This window comes from Ambystoma mexicanum, chromosome 1q (genome assembly GCF_040938575.1).
Source record: "Ambystoma mexicanum isolate Mex_15411 chromosome 1q, UKY_AmexF1_1, whole genome shotgun sequence".
NCBI lineage: Eukaryota > Metazoa > Chordata > Amphibia > Caudata > Ambystomatidae > Ambystoma > Ambystoma mexicanum.
The window spans coordinates 145,950,993-145,974,248 of record NC_090922.1 but is presented as its reverse complement, the minus strand read 5'-3'; the positions used below and the strand labels follow the sequence as shown (position 1 = coordinate 145,974,248).

The following is a 23,256-nucleotide window of genomic DNA, read 5'->3' as shown; positions in this document are numbered from 1 at the left end:
ATATTTAAATACTTGAATAATTTAGCACCAAGTTACCTGGTGGAAAGGATACATCGCTACCAACCATCTCGATCACTGAGGTCAAGGGATAAGCAATTGTTAATGGTTCCACCCACCAAATGTGTGGTCAGAGGAGACTGTACACTCTGTCTTTGGCCCAAAGCTAGTTTCCCTCTAGATTTAAGAAGTACGAAGACCCTGCCAGTTTTTTGGAAAAAACAAAAAACCCACCTTTTTAAATAGAGAACTGTTACCTGATAGAGAAGAACTAGTGCTAATTATTTGCGAATCAATTGAGCTATGCCCTCAGATTTAACATCCGCACCGTGATTCGATTCAGTCCGAGATGCAAGCACTAGTCAAATATCTCAATCAATCAATCGGTCCAAAGCAAATCTCTATGGACCGTGTCAAACGCTGAACTAAAATCAATAAAAGCAGCGTAAATGAGCTGAGCCCCTGTTCGACAGGCAGTCTGTACAATAGTAACAAATGTCAAAATATTGTCTCCAGGCATTAAGCTTGGCTATGAGTACAAGGGTGAGGGCTGGCGCCTCCAGCATAGCTAGAATCCTATAGTTTTTCGTATCATCCCACTGACCCTTTTTAAAGACGCGCCCAATTATACTATTCTTCCAGGACTTCAGAAGTTGTCCCTTTAAACTTATCATCTGAAATAGCCTGTGAAGGATGTTAGCCCACCACATGGGATTTTCTTTTGAGTGGGGTGAGTCCTAGTCCTTCCGCACCACGGACCTGAGAATGTCGATTTCAGATTCACATACATTAGCGGGTCTGCTTACACATTTTGTAGTGTTAATCACCTAGTAGGGGTGCAGGCTTGACCAGTAACCAGCCTGAGCCAGGGTGGGCGTGAGCAAAGCAAGGGCCACCACAAGGACTTCTCCGTTATCAGCAAAGTCTGCACCACAGATTGGGTGCTTAAAGCTATTAGCAAACCGGGTTGACAGTATAGGTTTGATCCCAGTTTAAAAAAGGAAAAAACAAGGTGGCTGCCACGTAACATAGAAACAAACGTAAGTCCCTTTTCTATGTTGCCGATGGCCATCACATCAGGCGGGTGAGGAGGCCAAAGGTAGAGGAATCACATGTAAATGTGTGAGGGGGGAGAAGTAATTGAGGTGGGAAAGAGAGGGGAAGATGAATTGTCCCTGAGGGGAAAGAAATGGCAGCACCGGGGAAGTAATGCAAAAGCTACGAAGGAACTTGACCTTATAACGTAGTTGCAAGCCCACATTCTTTGCAATCTGATTTGCTGACAACATCCTTAGGTGATCATTCATAAAAAACAATTCATGAAAAATATTGATTTAGAGTTTACGTGACACAGATTGCAGCTGTTTTTTTATTAGATTTTGAGGAAATTACTTGGTTAGGATGGGAAAAAATGGAAAATAGGGAAGTAATAAAAATACTTTGCGGATGGCCAGCACAAAACATTAATTCATCTAATTGTATAAATGTAATGCAATAAACGCAGATAGATATTAGTAACTCGTCCCTTCTTAAAAGAGGTCCTGTATGGAGGTTTAATGATTCGTTTAACTATAGTAAAGGGTAATTGAATAACCCCAAATGTTTGCGACATTTGTTGAACCTATCATTGCATAACCACACACTCTCTAGTCTTTTTAAATACGTTTTTCAGCTAGCACATCAGAGCAGGAAAACTAAACTCTTTTGGTCTTGCTAGAGAGAGAGTTTGATCTATGGCAGAGCTCTTGCATGTACATCTTTGAGAGACCTTGGTGTTGATCATCTCCTCCTTGAAGAAAGTAGCTACATTCCCAGCCAACATCCTCATTCACCCCATAATTGCTATCAGGTATCACACTGTGATAGAGTTATCTAAATGTTAGCAATCGCCACACTCCAACTGAGTTGTGGACATTAGCAGGTACACTGCTGTTTGAGTGGAAAAGGAAGGCAGGTAAGGTATGAAGGAAGTAGATGGAAGTGGAGGCCAGATGTGAAAGGGACTGTGAGTACCGGACAAGCACAGATCAGGGCAGAGGTGCAGAAATGCTCCCACACCCCATCTCAGGAGATTACGCAAACCCAGCGCCTCACTTCGCGACAGAAATGCCAACTAACCAATCCACTAACAATTCCCCCCTGCATACACCTCTCAAACTCCAAACAAAAACACAACCACAAACCTACAACACATCAAACCGCACAAACTTCACTACATTGCAATAACAAAACATAAAACACACATAGGGCCTCATTCTGAGGTAGGCGGTAAGGGGTTAACGGCGCTGGTAAGGTGCTGGTGCCGTTAACCCCTTACCGCCTCATTACAAGGTCCTTTAGCGGGTCCCATTAAGAGCAGCTGGTTTTACCAGGTGCAATTAGTGGGAGCCGCTAAAGGACCAGCATGCTAACAACGGGCCCATTATTAACGGGCCCGTTGCTAGCATGGTCCCCATTCCCATTGAGCCGAATGGGAATGGGGATGGGCTCCCTTAATGGGGAAATACCGGGTCCAACCAAGGTTGGAATGATCCGGTAATTCCCCATTCAGGGAACCAGAACCCGGTATGCGGTAAGGGGGTAGCCATGGCGCTAATAGCGCCATGGCTACCTCCAACCTCGGAATGAGGCCCCTGGACTCACACAACAGTACACGAAGACTACTGGCCGCAAAACACCCCAGGCCCAGCCAACGGACCCACCGGGCTGAGGCCAGCAACAGCACATCACTGCTCTCTTGCACTTTTCCAGCTTCCTCCCACTAACTCACCCTCCCTTTTTCCCCTCTTTCAGAGCTGCCAGAGCGCCAGGGGACCACTCCGGCAGTGATAGTGCGCGGTACAAATTTCCTTTAACATTAACATTAACATTAACATTAACATTAACAATTGATAAAGGGGGCGGATGCTAGTGCCAAGCACCCAAATGGCTGTTTTTAAGGGATGCTTAGTGATACCTGTAGGTCAACTAGCAATTTAGCCTTACGTCCAATTGCCTACCTGGGCCTGCACTCTCTTGCCAACTTCTTGTCGCTGAACTGATATGGAAAGGGGTACTCTCACGATGGTGTGTGACTTGTGCTATGCATAACGGGTCACAAGGTGGATTCCGGCCTACACTTTCTAGTGACGGATGCCCGTTGGCTACAGGGGCTTTTGTAGTTTTGTCGCTGTCGGTCTGAGGCGAGGATCAGCCGAGGTGAGCTGGGATCAGACCAGGCTACTGGAGCCACACTGTGATCATTTCTAGCCTTGCTGCTGCTGCAGATGTGAAGACATGCAACCTCTGCTGTACTACGGCGGGAAGTGCACCATGGAGTTCAACTGCTTGTGCCAGAGATAAAATTCTTTGGCAAGGATGGGGGCTAAGTGCTTGTGTGCATGCAGTGTTGCGGGGAGTTGCGCAGGATGTGAGGTTTCAGGAGCCATTCTCGGGTGTGGGAGGCTGCCCTAGGACAAAGATCTAGTTGATCAGTGGAGTGGTGGTTTGCCCAAATCAACCATAGTGGTGATATGAGCATCAGAAACAGGTGGCTTGGCCAAGACTGTGATGTGAAGTCTTCTTTATTTGCACTTTCAGGTCACCCATAAGGTTCCTCTCTGGGATGCTGGACAGGCAGAGAGGAAATATGTTGAACTGTGCCCATAGGTGCTCTCCCCTCAGCATTGTATTGTATTCACCAAACAACCCCTGAGACTCTATTGCCACCCTCTAACTAAACCATCCCACCCTCATCCTTTTAGGAGATTTCAACATATGACTTGACATCCCCACCAACCCTATGACCCACTCTCTGGTTGACGGCCTAGACGCGATTAACATCCATACCCACATAAACGGGCTGACTCACTATAAAGGACACACACTTGGCGCCATCTTCAGTTCCCACAACCTGATACATCTAAACCCCCCCACCCCTATCATCTGGTCCGATCACTTCATTGTTTCTTTTGCCATTCGTTCACCCAACTAGCTCCCCTTACCCAAACCAGAACCTCTGAATCTACGCAAATGCTGGAAGAAACTAAAAATCCTTCCCGATCTTATCGATGCACTCCTTCAGTCTCCTCCCCCTACCCGCATACCCAATGAACACCTAACCTCCGACGCCTTTGACTCATGGCTCAACACTTCACTAATCCCGCTCACCCCTCTTGCAAACCATCAGCTCGCCATGGCCTTTTTCCTAGATGGTTCACACCAGAACTGAAGACCACTAAACAACTATATAAATACCTAGAACGCAAATGGCAGAAAGACAAAACAGCCCTGAGCAGATCCACCTTGGCCCGGCACCATCGCCACTACAAGGCCGAAAACCGGAAAGCTAAAAACGCCTGTTACAACTTCTGAATTATAAACTGTAAAAGCCCCAGTAAACAACTTCACAAAATCATCACCGAATTCACCAAATCATCATCTACCACCACCGGTCCCACCCCCATAAAATCACTGAGCAACTCACTCTCTCTACACTTTTACACCACAGCTCTCGAAAGAACAGACTCTATAACCAACAAACTAGCTCTCTAAAACCCACCACACAATCCACCCACCCTATCAGCCATCCCACCACATGCGACCGCTACCCAACAGACTTTCGACTCCTTCCTTCCAATATCAACTGACCAATTTCTCAAACTTCTCTCTGCCCGGAAACAATCCGGCTCCCCGCTGGACTCCTGCCAATCCACAACCCTCAAAATAAAATTTGCATCTACCTGTGCAGGAGAACACGCAAGAACCATCATAAATGACTCCCTCTCCTCGGGAATTTTTACCGACGGGTTCAAAACTGTTCATGTCAAGCCTCTTCTAAAAAAAAACCTTCCCTCGACCCTCTCGAGCCCAAAAACTAAAAAACTACCGCCCCATCTCAAACACCAGGTTCCTTGCCAAGCTCATTGACCAAACCGCCTACTGCCAACTAAATGTCTTTGTCGAAGCCATCAATCTCCTAGACCCCACTAAATCAGGTTTCAGAGCTCAACACGGAACCAAAACCACCCTAACCTCAATCTGGAATGACCTTAAAAACACTGCTGATTCTGCGGGATGCGCAGCACTAATCCTTCTTGACCTATCCGCCGCCTTCGACACAATCAAGCACTCAATCCTCCTTGACCGCCTCCACTCCCTCGGAATCCGTGGAAACGCTCTCAAATGGATAGCATCCTTCCTCAACAATAGGAACCAAATAACCCTACTCTCCACTTATGCTTCCCATGCCCGACCAGTCAACACTAGAGTTCCACAAGGGGCATGCCTATCAGCCCCCTGTTTAACCTCTATATGTCCTCCCTCCCACAAATAATCCACTCGTACAATATCCTGTGCTACAACTACGCCGATGACACACAACTAATCCTAAAACTCCTGAATTCAAAACCCAACTGCCAACCCGACCTTGCTTCCTGCCTCCTCGACATAGATCACTGGATGACCACAAACCACCTCTGGCTAAACCCCTTCAAAATTGAAATCATGGTATGTGGCAACACCAAACTTCTTTGGCACCCACTACCCTGTAAGAGGATTCAATTCAACACTACAGCTAAGTCAATGCCTAGTCTGGGATACTGAATGGAAACCCTTATTGATATATCTTTATGTGAAGTTCATGAGTTCTGGATGACTACCCCTATATAACACCCCTCCCTTAGAATCCCCCTGACCCCACTGAGCCAAGAAGTAGTTCTGTTTTGCGAGGTTAAAAGGTTTATTTGAGAAATAAAACAAAATATAGATACCACGCTTTTATAATAAATTAATAATCGATATCGCCCTTATAAATATAATGTTAATCAACAATGGGTAATCTGACACTAGCACACTTCTTTACAATCAATGAGGAGTTGGTGGAGGATGGATAAGGCAGCGAAAATACTTTTATGGTTTGAAATGGATGCAATGTTGAATGAAAATGCAGTACAGAACTAACTAATATGGTTTCACAAGATATCATATGTTCACTTTTCCCCTGGTGGCAATTAACCCCCCCCCTATATGCAATGCAAGGAGATGGAAGTAACACACACAGTTCTCAGGAATGCAATCAAATACAATACCAAATTCAATTCCCACCCCAGCAAGCTTAGAGAAAACAGGTGTGAGTTTTAAAACACAGGCCCAAGTGTTTTGAATGTGGTGGCAATGAAGTGAGAAATATGCTAAAAATGCTTTTAATTCCCTTTAGGAGGTTCAGGGTGAGTTAGAGATACTTGGGATGAGCTCAGGCTCACTTTAGCAATGATTCAGGGATGGTTATTAAGAGGCAAACACATTTTTATCAAAGGAAAGCAAAAAGTTGCTATCTTTTTACAGGTAAAGAAATCAGGCCAAATCGCAAATCGCGGCAAAATTCGCGAGTGCGTGAATCGCGATTACGGCAAAAGTATAAGGAGTAGCAAGTCGGTTTTAGGTTCGTTGGAAAGCTGAGATTCTAAGCTCCAAGTTCCTAGGACAAACGGTTCCAGAGATATGAACGATTTTGTAAAGGTTGTTTTTCGGATTTAAAATAAACTCAAAATGACAGGTGACAGCTTGCAGCTGCAGAATTGACAGGTGACAGTTGTGCAGCTTTAAAAATGACAGATGATACGATTTCTAGGAGGCAGTTCTACTTAGGTTAAAATAGTTTGGATTAGATTATTTTAACTAAGAGATTGGTTCTGCATAGTTCTGCTAGGTACTCACAATATAAATTTGAAATAGGCCTCGCCACGGATCTGGTCAGGTTTTTGGACTGGACTCCGGTTCTGGTCTCGGCACTTCACAGTGATCTGGGTCAGCTCTCTGGTTCTGCTCACAGCGGTCTGGGTCACTCTGGATCTCTGGTCTGGTCTCTGGCAATTGTTCTTGGCAAAAGAATTCAAACAGCTCGCTGGAATAGTTGCAAATGATTTTAAGGTTGCTGAGGCCTGCTGAGAAGAGTTGTCAGTTTGTGGGTTTAGGCCCTTGCTTTAAGTTCTGAAGTAAAGTTCTGGTCTTTGGAGATTGATGGATTTGAAGTCTGGATCTCTGGATGTGAAGTCGTCGGTCAGCATGCTCCGCAGCAAATGGAATTGAACGTCTCTACCTGTCCCAGCAGTCTCTTTTATGTGTTTTGAAAATGGGTGTGTGCCTGGGCCTAGCTAAGCCTGCCCCTCTCTACTTGTCATTGGCCCAATTCTCCCCTCTCCCATGATTGGGGGAAGGAAATGGATTGTCATCATGATGAGGTCTGTTTATGGGTCAGCGGATCCTCCCCTGGTCAGTTTGCCCACAAATCTATATTTGATTCAAATACATCTTTCCCAGATATACAATTTGTTGAAATTACATGTGCACATGATATATTCCTTATGGTCCATGCTTGTCAGCCTCTGATCTTCCTGGGGGCTTGCATTCAAAAATGACAACATTTTGCGCTTTTTAACTGGTTTTGCAATATCGGACATTTACCCAAAATTACACACATGTGCGCAAGGAGTATGGACATTAATTGATGAAGTGTCAGATTTTTAACATGCAGACATTTGGAGTGAGACCCTATTTTCCGCTAGCAACCCCCCAGAATACACCACAGGGTCCTAACGCCTCTCAAAATGTTCACAGAAAAATCACAAAAATAATGATATTACTTATATAATTCTGACAAGTCCGCACTATGAGTTATCTATCTTTTTAAAATTATGCTCTGGTCAAAAAGGGGTGTGGCTCCCCACATCACAGGGTGGAATAACTGGTTTATCCACTTCCCCCGAGCTCAGCTGCTAGCAGAGGCTCTGCCCCTCCCAGTTTCCCCTAAGAGGAAGCCACTTTACGGCCCCCCAATATAACATTTGCCTGAGTCCAGGACAGGCCTTTGTTCAACTCTATGTAGTCCCCAGGTGCTCCACCCGTAATCTAATCAGAGAGATGACAACTCCTTTTGGCAAGGGGAGTGGCTGAGCAGGTTTCTCCTGTCGGGGGTAGTTGTCAGGCAGAATCCAGTTTCATTAAGCCAGGTTTCAGCTAAATGTCACTTTTTGTTCCCAGTTTTCTACATTCAAATCAAACTGACAATTTGTACCTATACATTAAATAATTACTTCCTTCAAGTCATTTCAGAATATGGTTTTACATTCTTCCACCTCTTAGCAAGTCTTTCCTTGGTCTGGTTTTGTTTCATTTGTGCAGTTTTACACAAAAGTCTGGTGGTTTTAAAACGCCGGCTTTCTGATAGTGGTGAGTACTGGTAATGCAACCATTTTTGGGATTAAGAAAATGAATTCCCCACAGTTCTGAGTTGCTTTTTTTGGCAATCAGCATTGCCATTCCCAATGGTTTCAGGCTACTGTGTGTGTAGCCCAATGGTGGTTTTAGGCAGTGCCCTCCTGTGCTCACAACATAGGCAAAAATGGGTGGCAGCCTATTCTTCATGTTTTCCCTGTGCACTCTCTGGGGAGTTCTGGCCATCATGATGTTTTCCATGCCAGTACTGCACAGTTTTATTGTAGGGCTTGGATGCATGGGTAAAAACATCCCACAACCCTGCCCATCTGCCATAGGCAATTCGCCGACACCCTCAAATTCAGTAAAAAACCTTGGATGCACCCTAGACTCAGACCTAACCCTCTCGCTCCAAGTCAACAATGTCTCCAAGTCCTGCCACTACCACCTTAAAACTCTATAAATCAATAACATAACATAACAGAACATCCCCACTTGCCTTCAGCACATCGATGCATCATGGCTGCCACTGGTGTATGGTTGGTGCAGTAAAGCATGTGATATGATGGCTCCCTAATCTTTCATGTACGGACTGTTGTATGCGGTGGAAAACATTGATGGTAACCCTATCACGTCCCTGATCGAAAAGGGTCATGTACTCACGAGCGAAAACAGTATACATCAGAGAAGGCCCCATTTCTAAAAGACACAGCCATCACTTACGATGCATAGTGTTAATTTTACATTTGTGTCTTCATATGTCGAAAGAATCAGGCTATTTATTTAGTTATTTTTGTATTGATGCTTGAGAAGGGGGTCACACATTGAGCTATATTTGTAATGTTTACAATGCATGTGCTAGGCTTGGTTGTTTTAGGGATGAGGGTGCTGTTGAATGCAGAAAATACAAGACTGAGTGAGGGGAGCCAGTTGCTGGTTAGCTCTAGATGGAAACGAATTTGGCCCTCATAATGTTTCACAAATTTTACACCATATTTGTATACAAAAATATAGGCGAAAAGCAGTGAAAATACAATACAATACAATGGTGATACAGGATCCAAGTACTTATTTCAGTGGTAAGTCTGTGCTTTATTTTAACAGGTTTGTTTTTCCATACAGGGAAACTTTAATCTTCTTAAGAAAAAAAAATGCACTTATTGGCCATCAATTGTTCACCAATAGAATAAAAAAATCAAATACCGATGCAATGTCACCAAAATAAAGACACGTCACATAGGTGTAATCAGCTATCCCATGCCTGAGCTGCAGACCGCACAAGCAATAATGAGAGCCATTCTGTGAGATATTTTGGTATGACACTTGGAGTCGACCTGAAAACTCTTATCAGTAACTATTGTGTGCTGTGACTTTCTCATAACACATACACTCATATTTTTACAATATTAGTATGTGTTTCCTGTCAAACTACTTTTAGGTCAATTTGGGAATATAAGCCACTGCCAATCGCCGGGGCGTCCTCAGAAAAGCATGAAGAGAGCTGAGGTTAGGTGTGAATATCTCTCTGTATTTCGTTCTGTGCCCTTCTGTTAGCCCCTGTTTTCCCTTAAATGCCACGCACGACACAAACAAAGCACTTGATGACAAACACATGCATACTCCTCAACTGTTACTCTGCTCCTGCACACACATGAAATCTATGACTGCATCACCACATGCACTTGAAACCACGCTTTCTCACAGAGACGTGGCTGCAACCCACCACACTCCTATCTTCCCTGATATACTACCCCCACCATAGCTTATCCACGACAGGGACAAGCCACACAAAATATAACAACCCCAATCAGCCATGTTACACATCCTTTGAAGCCCTCTCTCTCAGCTGTTCCCCTTGATCACACAACACTCCTCATTTGTCCACCCCATTTACCATCCCAACACTCAATCTTAATTTCCACACTGAATGGTAAAACTTTACTACACACTATTAACAACCACAGCTCCCCTGCACAAACATCTGCCCAATGTATTTCAACCCAGTACTTCACATCTAGAAAACAACCCCAAATTGAACATTATTCTCACTCAACTATCCTACTGCAACCTTACCCATCACCTACCCCCCACACATAGAGCCGGCAAAATCATTGACCTTCTGATTTACTGTCCAAACATGGTCTGTGTGCAATATCAAATTTGGGTACCATGGTCAGACCACTTTGTCACTCCCTTAATGTTCACTCGGCCACACAACTTCTCCCCACCTGCCACACACTCCTGCCCCCAATGAGACAAACCAAACACATTACAAACACAGCTGTTACATCACTCATTCCACCCCGCTGGCCACCAACTTCTCAGAAATTACAACACCATAATCACCCAAGCCCTTAACCGAAGGAGTCATGAAAACGTGCGTTTGGAGGAGAAGTCAATGCAGAAAAACTTGATTGGCAACAGAGTGCACGCCTTGTCACTAATTCTTAACCATTATGTTCCAGGAGTCCCGGGCTCAAAAGGCTGCAGCACCAGGGCCATCATGCCTTAGTATGGAGAGCAACAAACATGGCTTTCCCCCTCCCCCTATCAAGGGTAAGATTTGTGCTATGGAGGGAGTTGTTTCCAGTCACCTGCAAGAGAAATTAAGTGTGAAAAATACAAGTACCAGAATCCTTAGAGACACTATAGTCAATTAACCTGCTACACCTGAAAAGGAAATGAAGACACGCCTGAAAGGGTAAAGAAACACAGCCTCCCTGAAGATTGATGGAGTCATGAAAACGTGCGTTGTTGGAGAAGTCAATGCAGAAAAACTTGACTAGCAACAGAGTGCGCGCCTTGTCACTAATTCTTAGTCATTACAGTGTATTTGGTTGGGAGTGTGTCGCCACGCACATTTGTTGATACAGGATGCACATGGGCCCTGGCAAATGCACCAGTGATTCATAAAATAGGTAGGTACAGTCCCATGATGTGAAGTGTAATGGCTCCAAGTCGTTCCAGCAGAGTGGAAGTTGGCAAGCAGAGTGTACAATAAAGCTTTCAGTCCCTTCCAGTGCTTACTCCAGTCTTCAAGGTGCCCACTGCCACCACATTCTCCCTGGTGTTATTCTCCTGCAACAGCCCACACATACACATAATTCTAGGCAACTACAACCCTCACACCTGCAATCAGGCTAAACTCTGCTAATCAGATATAGAACCTTACGCAATGCTAGAGATCGAGCTCGCATTGCAATAGGCACTGCACACAACTCTGCCCTCCTCACAGCCTTAGCAACAGCAAGAAGCTTGGAGACCAGCTCAGAATCTATCTCCTACCCCGCAATATACCACAAGATACAGGGAATTCACATGCAAGGCACCGTGCACCTAGAAGCCTGACTTTGGTCGATTGTGCATATGAGTTGTGTAGTGAATGCACCTACGGACAAGGATACAAGTCTATGATACCATACCACTTACAGGTGTGCACTGTACTAACCAATGTGGACATTGACATCAACAAATGCCATGCACTAATAAAGCGGGTGGAAAATAAAACAGGCAGTCAAAGGAAGGGCAATTACTTCTCATTTCAATATCATAGAGACAGAAGGTAGGAGAAATAATGTCAGGCCAGGAATCATTCATACAGAAATGACATTCAAAGAAAGTGGGTTAAACAGCCAAAGGAAAAATGTTGCTGTGCCCAAAGAGAGGGACTGGGTTAAATGATTGGGATAACCACTCGAAGTCGACCTCTATCTGTCCAGAAGACAAATGTATGATCTGGAATGTGATTTTAGTTTTAATTAGGACCAATCGCATTCAAACCCCTTTGACAGAAAAAACGAAAACAACACAAAGGCTGGAATATGGAACAATTCTATTCACAGTTCAGTAAGTGAAATAAATGAACATGTGTGTTTCAAAACATAATAAAAGACACAGAGAAACAACATAAAACATTTAAGTGCAAATACAGCATAGTGATGTATAAAAAATGTATATCTAAAAAAAATATAGTTCGCATACAGTTATTTTGAATTGAGAATGAGAATAACATAAATTGTTTCAAAGGCAATATAGACTTCAAATTTCCATTGTAAGCAAAAAAAAATTATAACACAAATGTATTCAAAGACAATGCACGCATCAATTGGCATTGTATCAAACACCACAATGATGAAGAATAAAGGTAGGGAAGACTAAAGGATCCTACCCTGCTACGAAACTAAGTGCAGACACTTGGGTTTAGTCTTTCAAGTGTGGCTCATCTGAGTGACTTGACAGTTCCCAAGCACATTTTTCGGGCTTAAACCTATTTGCCGAGTTGTAATCTGAGAAAGTGGGGCATAGAGGATGAGCAGAAGGTTAGCGTAGGTAAAGAGATGGCATTGGGAGGCGAACAGAAGAGAACATCTAATAAATAGAATGTGCACTCAAAGCCCATAGATACAGACCGACATGCTCATTTGTATATTTAAACAAGCATTGCCAAAGCCAGAAGTTTTAGCTTTTGTGTAGGCATTTTCCAGACACTGCCCTAAAGGTACTCCTTGGCCATAAGGGAGCTACTGCTTGCAAATGGTGTTAGTGTCTTGGCATATTATGGTGGCGTCTGCCGATGCTTCTTTGAAGCAGGAATTTAAGGGGCAGATGTATGGACACATATAATGCTCATAAATCAAGTGACCAAAGGCAGACTTGGATAAGACAATTGTATTATACCATAAGCTGGTTTGCAGATGCAAGAAAGCCATCGCCCTTCAGAAGACTGTTTAGAAAGAGCATTGGCATCCCCTTAAAAGCTAGATCATAAAGACCCTAGGGGGTGTTTGTTTTGGGCACTGAAGCAGGTAGTGGGTGGAGGATGGCTATACGAATTAGCATGGCAAACAGTGTTTAATGGGTGAGTGAAAAGTCAAACAACACCAACAGTCTATTTGTCCTTCCTCATATCCAATCTGTTTCTGCCTTCATGCCAATAGTTTTGGTTTACAAGCAGTGCTTGCAGCACAACCCAATAGCCAAACTAAAAATGATACACTAGAAACATAATTGGAGCTAAAATGAACATAAGTAAAATGAAGAGACATTAGCGAGGTAAAGATATAGTTAAAGGAAGCATCTTGAAAAGGAAGCAAAAACACAGTGGGAGAAGGAATGAAAATTGAGAAAAAATAAGGAAGGTCAAGCAAAAACAGTAACATGAGACAAAGGTAAAAAAGTAAGAACACATATGCTGATAGTATGAAAGCAAAATGCGGGGAGTCTTGAGAATATTAAAGAGCTGATATTGAATGTCTATCGAAAACACACGAGAATACCAGAAAATGTGGGTTGGGAGAGAAGCGAGGGGAAGTGCAGAGTATAAAAGACGGACTAAAGGACCATGATGGCGGCGAGATGCATTGATTAAATGATTAATTGATTAGATGGCACTTCTTTCAGTTTTATGTTTCTTGCTTGTGAGTCTCGTAAGGGGTCTTGGGTGAGTGGTGCTATTTAATAACCAAATAGAACTAGAAATGGAAGGGTATTTCAGTACTGAAATCCTAACAGTACACCCAAGACCGAGCTGCTTAACTTCCGGTTTTGCTTTTGCATAATATGCAGGGCCTGCAAGTCCCAGCAATCTAGCATGTGTGTCCAAAGAGCGAGCAGTGGATGCAGTGGAACATTTTAAACATGGGGCAGCTGGAAACTCTAAGGGCCTGATGCACAGAGCATGTGCTCAAGGGATTGCGCCACTATAAAAGGCTCCTCTGAATCAGGCCCTCAGTGAACATAGGGAAGATCAGTGCGGGCTTAGCCCCAGGTTCAATAGAGGGCTTGGAAGCCGTGCCACTGGAATGACTGGTTCTTTATGCCTCTTCTGCAAGCATTGATTGTGCAGTGGGAGCTCAGTGAATCCACCCAGACACCTCCCCACCACGATTTTAGTGGGTAACACAATGGTCACGTGACAGCGGTTGCCACTCCAGGATAGCTGCAAGCAAATGCAGAGCGTGTCAGGGGAATGTGGGTGCAACCGCATCGAGGTCTGCGGCATCTATGCATGTCTCCAGATACCGTGTGCCACACTAACATAGCAGCACATATGCATAGCTAGCTCGTGCTCCCAGGACATTGTTAGCCAGTGCCGGGTTTTAGCCAATGGCACTTGGCATTCTGAGACTCCTAGCATCATTTTTCTCGTCATACATAAGGGTCCAGAAGTCTTCTAGGATTTAAAAGACAGTTCTCTTCCGGGTGCCACATAACGTGGGTCAGACCAATTCTAATGCTCCAGTCGAATCCAAATATAAGTTCCCTTATGCCTCCGGGCTTTGTCTCGTGCGCCGCCGTACAAATAAAATAAATAAATAATGACCATCCTAGATGTTCCGCCTCCCCCTGACCTCCACTTGTTCTTCTGAATCATTTTTGTTGTATTGTATTGTTGGTGCCCCTGGGCCCCCCGGGCTTTGTCTTGTGTGCGGTACAAACAAAATAAAAAATAAAAAAATTAAAATGTAATGATTGCACATTTTCTTTTAACAAAAAAAATCCAAAACATCAGGCTTGAATCGGCGGCATCTGCAGCTGTGTCGTGTTTCATTCATTGTAGATATCCAAATAATCCCTGCCATGTTTCCCAGTGGGCCTACTATCTATGCAAAAGGATGCATTGCGAGCAATAGCAAGCTAAGAGTCGCACTGTGTGCAGAATACTGAAGTATATTCTGAACCTTCCAGCTAAGGGGCGCACTCTTCATGTGTACCCCCTAAAACAGGCACATACTCCCAGTACAATTAGGGGGACTGAATGCTCCCAACAGACTGTAGGAAGCAACTGACACAAAGGAGCCGACACTTAGTCCATTTGTATGTACTGAAGAGAGAAGCAAGCATTTGGCTCAGAAAGGCTCTTCCAAAGTCCCAAGAGAACGATATGATATGATATGTATAACGCGCCTATACACAAGTGTTTCAAGGCGCTACGAGGCAAGGGGGGTTGGCAAAGGGAGGACAGACAACAATCCTACTAGGTCAAGTGTCATTCAGATTGCAAGTGCATGGGGGGGGAAAGTGTGCGGGGGAAGGGAGAGGGGAAAGTGCAGTAATGGGAAAAGTGGAATAAATAAGAAACTAAATAAACGGCCAGTTGGTGGCAAGTGCAAGGAAGTGCAGATCAAAGTGCTGGTAGGGGGACTGTAGGGATACAGAACAACGGTCCCCAGGTGCAGGGGTTTCCAGGGAGGCAGTGCAAGCATTCAACTAGCAGGGCTTGGGCCCGAGATCATATGGGTGGCCAGGTAACCTGAGCAGTTACAGTCAGGATATCAGCAGGGGAGAGGGGGAGAGAAAGCAGAGGCAAAGAGGAAGGCTTTGAGGTGCCTGTATTAATGAGAGGAGCAATCCCTTTGCAGGGTGCATGGAGATAAATAAACAGGATCTGGACCACCGCGAGGAAGGGGAAAGATATCAGTGGGACTTTGGACATCACAGTCTGACAATACAATATTTACAGGTATATGTACGTATCGTTTGCAGTTATTTCAGCCCTGTAGTGAATGGAGGATGATGGCACTGTAGTAGATTGTAGAACACAGAGGCTCTTTCCTTGGACATGAGGTGCTTTTTGGAAGTCCTGCACTTTGCTTGGGAACTTATTTCCGATGCTCAGGCGGTCAAGTATTTATTTTATTTATTTATGGATTTTTTTTTATATCGAGCTTAATACGGTACCTGAGTTCCGTTTCTAAGCACGGGTCCGGGATGCGCTGCAAGGGTCTTGCTTCCAAGACCATCGCGTTGCCCCTGTGCTATCCTGCGTTCATTCAAGGACATAATGGAGAGAGGGTGACTGACAGTGCCAATGGCCACAGAGAGATCAAGGAGGATGGGGTGAAGGAGCGCTGCTAGTGGTGGACTATCCTGAGCACGTGAGTGAGAGGCGTGAGTGAGTGTCCGAGTGCAGAGTCTGTTTATCCTCAGGCAGGTTAATACAGAAAAACTATACATGGGCTACTACCTTTCAACAGAGCGCCAAAAGTTGCCAAGGTTATTGGGCTCATCAGAGATTTTCTTTCCAGATGGGCAGGACAGTAAGCGCCTGATTCATGGAATTTTTAACGCGGTCCAAAGTGACTTTGCACTGCCAACAAAACACCCAGATTCAAAGAGCGGTGCAAAGTGTATTTTAGCAGTGCAAAGTCACTTTGCATTTCAAACGTACTCTTTGCACCACGAATTGGGCCCATTTAGCACGGTGCAAAGAGTACTGTTGCAGTGCAAAGTGGCTTTGCACTGCACGAATACACTTTGCACGGCTCTGTGATTCAGGGCGCACGTTGGCAGTGCAAAGTCACTTTGCATCGCGCTAAACATTCCATGAATCCGTTCCTAATTGTTGTGTGTCATTTCAAGATCAATGGCAAGGGTCCACCAAGTATCAACAGACAGTACAGCATTACATTTTGGGAGTGGATATCACAATCAAGACTATTGTGGCATTGCAGGACGTCTGCTTGGTCTTGCGTAACGGTGCATTGTGTGTCTACATTTCAGAATGTGTGTCTGTATTGGTTCATGATTAACTTGTCATGGCTGCCATGACATTGCCCATGAACCCAAGACATCAAAATGTGTACATCAATTATTCACAAACGTAGTGATCATGCTTAAAACCATATGTGTCTTGGCTCCCTACATCAGAAATTAGGACCTGTTCAAGAAATTAGGACCCGTTCAATTTCTAGGACCGACAGCACCCTAAGGCACAACACTGTACCATTCCCAACTCGTGCTTCTTGAGCAATCCTTACAAGGCGGCTGACCCAGTGTGTCTTTCTCTTAGAAAGCCACGCTTCTCTGGGATACGTCATACTGCCACTATAGTAAGGATATGCTGTGTGGAGCTGAAGGAAATATGTTCGCAGGTCCATCCTAATCGTGCTCAATGTATTTTAGTTATTAATTTATTTAATTGTTCTTTTAAAACGCGCCCAATACTGCACCAGGGTTCGCTTTGTAAGTGCGGATCCAGGACTCAAACCTCTGTTGCTCTGCTGTGGTCTTGCACGGAAGACTGGCGTGGTGGCCCTGTGCTATCCTCCGTTCAGCAGTGACCATTCTTTCAATAGCTTCTTCTTAATAAACCTTGACCCCGTCCGTATTTAAGTAGGTAAACGTTCAAGGATTTGTCACAAGGTCGAACCATCTTTGATATCAAAGGCGTAGGGAGTGCAATGGCTGGGATGAGGAATTGTTGTGCCTAACGTCACATTACTAAACATGTCCATAGGGCTTGTAGGACCCTTTGTGTGTAGATGTATAAAGAGATACACTCCAACATTCGCCCTTACGTTTTGCAGTGGCGTGCAGGGGCACACTGTCGTGACGCTGGCACATCACAGCCCCACATTCTAAAGCAAACCGCTGTACAAAAGCCTTCGGGAATCGGAATGCCTAGAGTAGGCCACAATATCCGGCATTTATCATAAGTGACAAGTGAAATACCCCAGGTGAGATGTCGTCAAATGGCAGGTCTGCGATAAGAATATAAGTGCGCGCAATATTTCTCCTAAACATGGAAATGTATCGGCTGTAAAATGAAATTGCTACATAAATGCCGAACTCAAATTGAAGGCCGGAAGGATAACTCAGGGGCAACACATTTGTTCTGGAAGCAAGACAACAGAGTGCAATAAAAGTTGGAATCCCTGTCCTGCGCTTGGAGGCTGGTCACCGCTATTAAGCGTGTTATAAAAGATTAATTAATTAATGAACTAATAAGGACAGTCATGATTTTGACCAACATCACCCACTGTAGCAATTACTCATTGACACCTGCTCACTTTACGTCATTTTGCTTTTATGAAGAGGCTTGTTGTCTTGTTGCACAGCAATGTAATACTTCTGCTTTTTGTTGTGTGCATTGTGTTTTATCAATGATTGCAAAGTAGAATAAATGCAAAAATATTATGTGGTGTGGTGTGGTGAATTAATTTGTATCCGCAATGTCAAATATGAGCCATTGCACAGCCACATATCAGCAGAATACTCATTTTCAGGTAACCTCACAATAGAACTCATTTTCCAATCTGCAATTATTTCCCATGGTGTTTCTTTTAAAAATAGTTTTCTTTGTACCAAAGCCCTCTCCTTTACCCACACAGACAGATTCGGAAACTGACCAGCGTGTGGTTTCATTAACTGGTCTTAGCCACTGGTTCATCTGTCTGATTTTTTTTTACCAGACACATTCATTGTTTTTACTAGCAAGATTTCATCAATCTTAAAGCCAACTTTACGGGTTAATTGTTTGTAATGTACAATGTAATAGGCCAATCTATGTGTTGGCTCACTGGTCTTGGGCTAGTATGAAAGTTGGCTTTCACATCCCTACATCAGAAGGGGCTGCAAGATGTGTTCCTTTCATCCCTTAACTTCTTCCCTCCCCTGCCAATCTCACACAGTTGCTGTGCTGTGATTGGTGTTCCAGGGCCCATCCGCAGGGTTCTTGACCTTCCACACCCAATTGCCCCAGCTTCTGTCTACCTTTCAGCACTTGCCTCGGCACCCTCTGGCCTCTGTCCTTCCTGGAGGCTTGCACTTTTTCCACCCAAGGCAGCTGCAGGCCATTTAGCACTTGCCATACCATGCACTTCATCTGTTGCTCACCCACGAGCATGGACACCCCAGCACCTACTCCCTCTCCCCTCTTCCTTGCTGCACCTGCACCTTCAGAATACTCACAAGGCACAGTTGGGTCATCCTTTTTTCCTTCCACTGTATTTAATGTTTCAATCCCATGTTCCCTCCCTGTTGTCCTGTGGGTGCTTTGAAACAGAATTGACTTACTGTATAAGCACCTAACAAGCGAACAATAAATAAATAAATAGAATAAATGTAAACTGCAATATATTTTTAGACTGCATAAGCCACCCTTATGCTTTCATTGCAACATCTCTATCCTTGCACAGTTTAACCAATGCACAGACAAGCACAGTGGAAGCAAATGTTGTTCGTAGATTTAAAGTGATTTGATTTGATATATTTCTATTATCCAAAGTGATTTATCAAAAGTGATTTAGATACAGTGCACATATTATACATATACATACACATACAAATATGAAACAAAACATATTATGACTGGCTTCTTTGACCTTAGATGGACCCAAGACTGAGTGGGAACTTGTGCCTGGCACCTCACACTCAGATCTCAGTGGGAAGGCCATCCTGCATGGGAAAGTGGGTGGAGTCAAGATTCTGTGCGGCTTTACACCCTTTCGTAAAAAAACAAATGTAAATACCACCTGCACTGACCTGGCACCTTGCCCTCATTTACAAGATTCCCAAATGGTACCCGCCTGCTTATGGCAGGCGCAAAAACTAGACAGGTTTCACTGTGGAACCGATCCTCTCAGCCTGCATGTCCAATGCTTGGTGGCCGGAGTTGAGTGTGTATTGCCTGCACAGAGCATAGGTGCGAGGTAGAGTTACACTAGCCTCAAGCTCAGGGTAGAGAATACACACAAAAATCACAAGGTCCATTTTGCACTGACATAGTCCATGTCCCCAACCAGTACATTACAGTCTTGATGCTCAAGAAAATAACCAGCGATTGTCCATATTTGTAGACACTAAAACTCAGCACTGTACACAGTCTGGATAGTCACACCTACATGTATGAACTTGACTGTAATCAATTATTCAAAATATGCGAATGTGGGCAGAATACACCACATGAATGCCCCAGCAGACATCCCTGAACGCCCCAGACATTATTCAAGCGGTAACATTCCCTGCATCATGAAACCCACCTGCGTTAGATGGCAGCACCCGCAGGGCGTCAAACTCCAGCATGGTGTACGACGAGTCCAGGGTCTCTGTGTAGTCCGGCATGCCCATGTCCATCATGGCGTCGCAAAGCTTCATTGTTGGCTAGCAGCTGCCAGGGGGACCGGTGCCAAGTAACCTGTGGGTCATTCACTACAAGGGCCAACTCTACTCCAGGGCCAGGGGAGGACGAGCTCTGTACTTGCCCCCACCCACCCCTTAGGTGTCGTGCGGAGGCACCTTGCCTGCACCTCCACTCCCTCCTGAGTGCCAAGCGCCTATACTCTCTGCCTATGTCATACTATGTTTATATGGCACAGATAAGGCCTTAGCAGAATCCGCCCGGATTGCATCCTTGGCTCTCTGCAATGCTGTTTATTGCATGCCCTGTGTACACAGTGTAAAAAAAAAAAAAAAAAAAAAAAATCCACAGTATCACGATGAGACATTGCGGGAGGAACTCTTCCCACGTGGTCAGGTGGGGGAGTCGGGTGAACGCGAATGTCTGTTTAAAGGGTGAGGGGCACACGCAACTTTCTGTTTAAAGAGTTATCTGCACAGGCTGGGCAGAAATCAATAACGCTGTCATCAGTAACGGCAAGTCTGCCATAAACTCACCTGGAGAGAGAACAGAAACCATGACGTCTCCATTTCATATAGGCCGGCAAACGCAAAGTGTCGCACTGGGCAGGTCCTCGGTTCAGCCTCCTGCAAGGCATCTAATTTATCTGTAGGTTCAGACTACATATTGACTGTCGGCCATTTTAGGCCAGTGCCTCTGAAAGGCCCACAGGGCTGGCACAGAGATAGTCAAGGTCAGGCAGTCTAAGCCTACCCTTCTTCAGGGGCAGGCACTGTCATAGCTGACAATCCACCAATCACCCTGCATGCCAGTCCGCCTCTGAGTTTAGGTGAAGTCATTTGCTGGAGCACATTTTGGAATATGCGGTGGTATTACAGATACTTTGCGCCAATCTTAGTCAAATAATTGCCCTAGTGGAAAACGTATTTTTTTTCAGCGCATTTCTGAACCAGGGCAAAGGACTAGCACTAGGGCAAACACTGCACGGCTGCGAAAATGCATTGAAAGAATATTTTTTTTGTACACCAGTGCAAGGGTTCTGCAATACCACCCAAAGCGGCATAGGGCTGGCTCGCGCTGTATTTTCATACATCCGGATCTTTATTTGGTTGCCCATAATATATATGGTCACTAAATTGACACTGGTTTTATCAGGCGCGAGTATGCCAATCGTTTTGTTTGTGTGTACGTGGGTTCCTTTATCCAGAACCTAGCTAACCTTTAACAGAGTAATGTATCCCTCTTTCTGATGGGGCTGCCGGAGCGGCTTCAGCTTTCCCCTCCACCTGACCTTCTCTTCACTCTGTGCACTACGATCCTGGACAGCCTGGAAGGTAAGCCCTCTACCATTGGGCCACTCCAAGATGCGCGCAAGGACGCTCGAAAATGAACATTTATGCAAATATTTTATGCACAGGCTTGTGCTACATCTGTAAATTGCAGACTCTGTGAGCCAGAAATCGCTCCGTTTCGTTTTACTCTGCTGTCCTTTGTGCTCCGTTTTGATGTGGAGCTGCCATTCCAAGATGGCCACTCGTTTTTACCCTGCACTGGAGTGCTGGGCCTGGTGCTGCTGGGGGGCATTGATTGGCTGGAGCATGTAACATCAGGGCCAATGGGAAGGCCGGCAGGCTTGGCCGGCCCTCCTCACAAGGCCCACTCCTGAGGCCCTGTCTACCGCTGTCCACCGTAGTACGCCGGATCGCCGCCCCCCCCGTGAGTCATTGTGTGCCCCTCTGCCCCCCTGTGAGTCATTGTGTGGCCCCCTGCTCCCCCGTGAGTCATTGTGTGCCCCTCTGCCCCCGTTAGTCACTATGTGCCCCCCTGCCCCCGTGAGTCAGTGTGTGCCCCCCTGCCCCCCGTCAGTCACTGTGTGCCCCTCTGCCCCCCCGTTTAGTCACTGTGTGCCCCCCTGCTCCCCCTGAGTCATTGTGTGCACCCCTGCCCCCTGAGTCATTGTGTGCCCCTCTGCCCCCCCTGTGAGTCATTGTGTGCCCCTCTGCCCCCCGCGAGTCATTGTGTGCCCCTCTGCCCCCGTTAGTCACTGTGTGCCCCTCTGCCCCCCGTTAATCACTGTGTGGCCCCCTTGCCCCTGTGAGTCATTGTGTGCCCCTCTGCCCCCGTTAGTCACTGTGTGCCCCCCTGCCCCACCGTTAGTCACTGTGTGCCCCCCTCCCCCCCCTGAGTCATTGTGTGCCCCCCTGCCCCCCTGTTAGTCACTTTGTGCCACCCCTGCCCCCCGTTAGTCACTGTGTGACCCCCTGTCTCCCCGTTAGTCACTGTGAGCCCCCTGCCCGCCTTTAGTCACTGTGTGACCCCCTGTCTCCCCGTTAGTCACTGTGAGCCCCCCTGCCCCCCTTTAGTCACTGTGTAACCCCCTCCTCAATTCCATCCTCTACTACCTTCCTAGTCCCCCCTTCTCTCTCCCCCCTCTCAGCCCTCCTCCTCTTAGCACTTACTCCTGTCATCTGTTCCGTGACTCTTGACAGCAGCTTGTCTGTCTCCCCTCCTCCCCTCCTTGTTCTTCTCCCTCCTCCCCCCTCCACCTGCTTTTTAAATTTGTCACCGACATTTTTGCTCAGTAGCGTGCCTTGTTCTCCTTCCTTCCCCCTCCCTCCCCTTGCCACCGCCTCCCACCCCCCCTCTTGTTACCACCTGCACTGCGTAAATTGTTGTCAGACATAGTAATGTTACTGCTTGCTTTGTTCACCTTCCTATCCATTACCTCTTACCTTACTTGTTCTATGCACCTGCACTATCAGAAATGTCGACAGGCCTATTATGATAGTTATTTTTCACATTCTGTATTGTCCAAGGACTTTTACTGAATGAACTGTATTTTCCTATGTCCCCTCCCTCCTTGAAGCGCTTTGAAACACTTTGTGTATAGGCGCTATATAAATAAACTATCATATCATATCATATCATATCAGAGGAGACGGCAAATGAATAAGACGGAAGAGCAGGGGGTACATAGAAGAAGAAGAAGACAAATAACAGGTTTTTGCATAGTCTCGGGAGGATAGCTCAGGGGCAACGTGCTCGCCTTAGAAGCAAGACAGCATGGAGCAACACCGGTTTGATCCCCGGGTCCAAGCTCAGAAACCTCTGGGTATTAAGCGTGTTATAAATAACCTATCATATCATATCACAGCATCTCCTTTTCTAAGAGCTTGAGTGACGGCTGTTATTATTACCCAATTTAA

General features: G+C 45.4%; 1 protein-coding gene across 1 annotated transcript in view; it reads right to left on the bottom strand.

Moving 5' to 3' along the window:
- LOC138521051 (hepatocyte nuclear factor 4-beta-like) overlaps positions 1-20,341 on the bottom strand; it is a 395,333-nt gene extending 374,992 nt beyond the window's left edge. The window contains exon 1 of the mRNA XM_069633573.1: positions 19,953-20,341. Coding sequence (XP_069489674.1) covers positions 19,953-20,067 — 115 coding nt within the window. The 5' untranslated portion in view covers positions 20,068-20,341. The remainder of the gene's footprint in view (positions 1-19,952) is intronic.
- Positions 20,342-23,256: the final 2,915 nt, after the last annotated feature.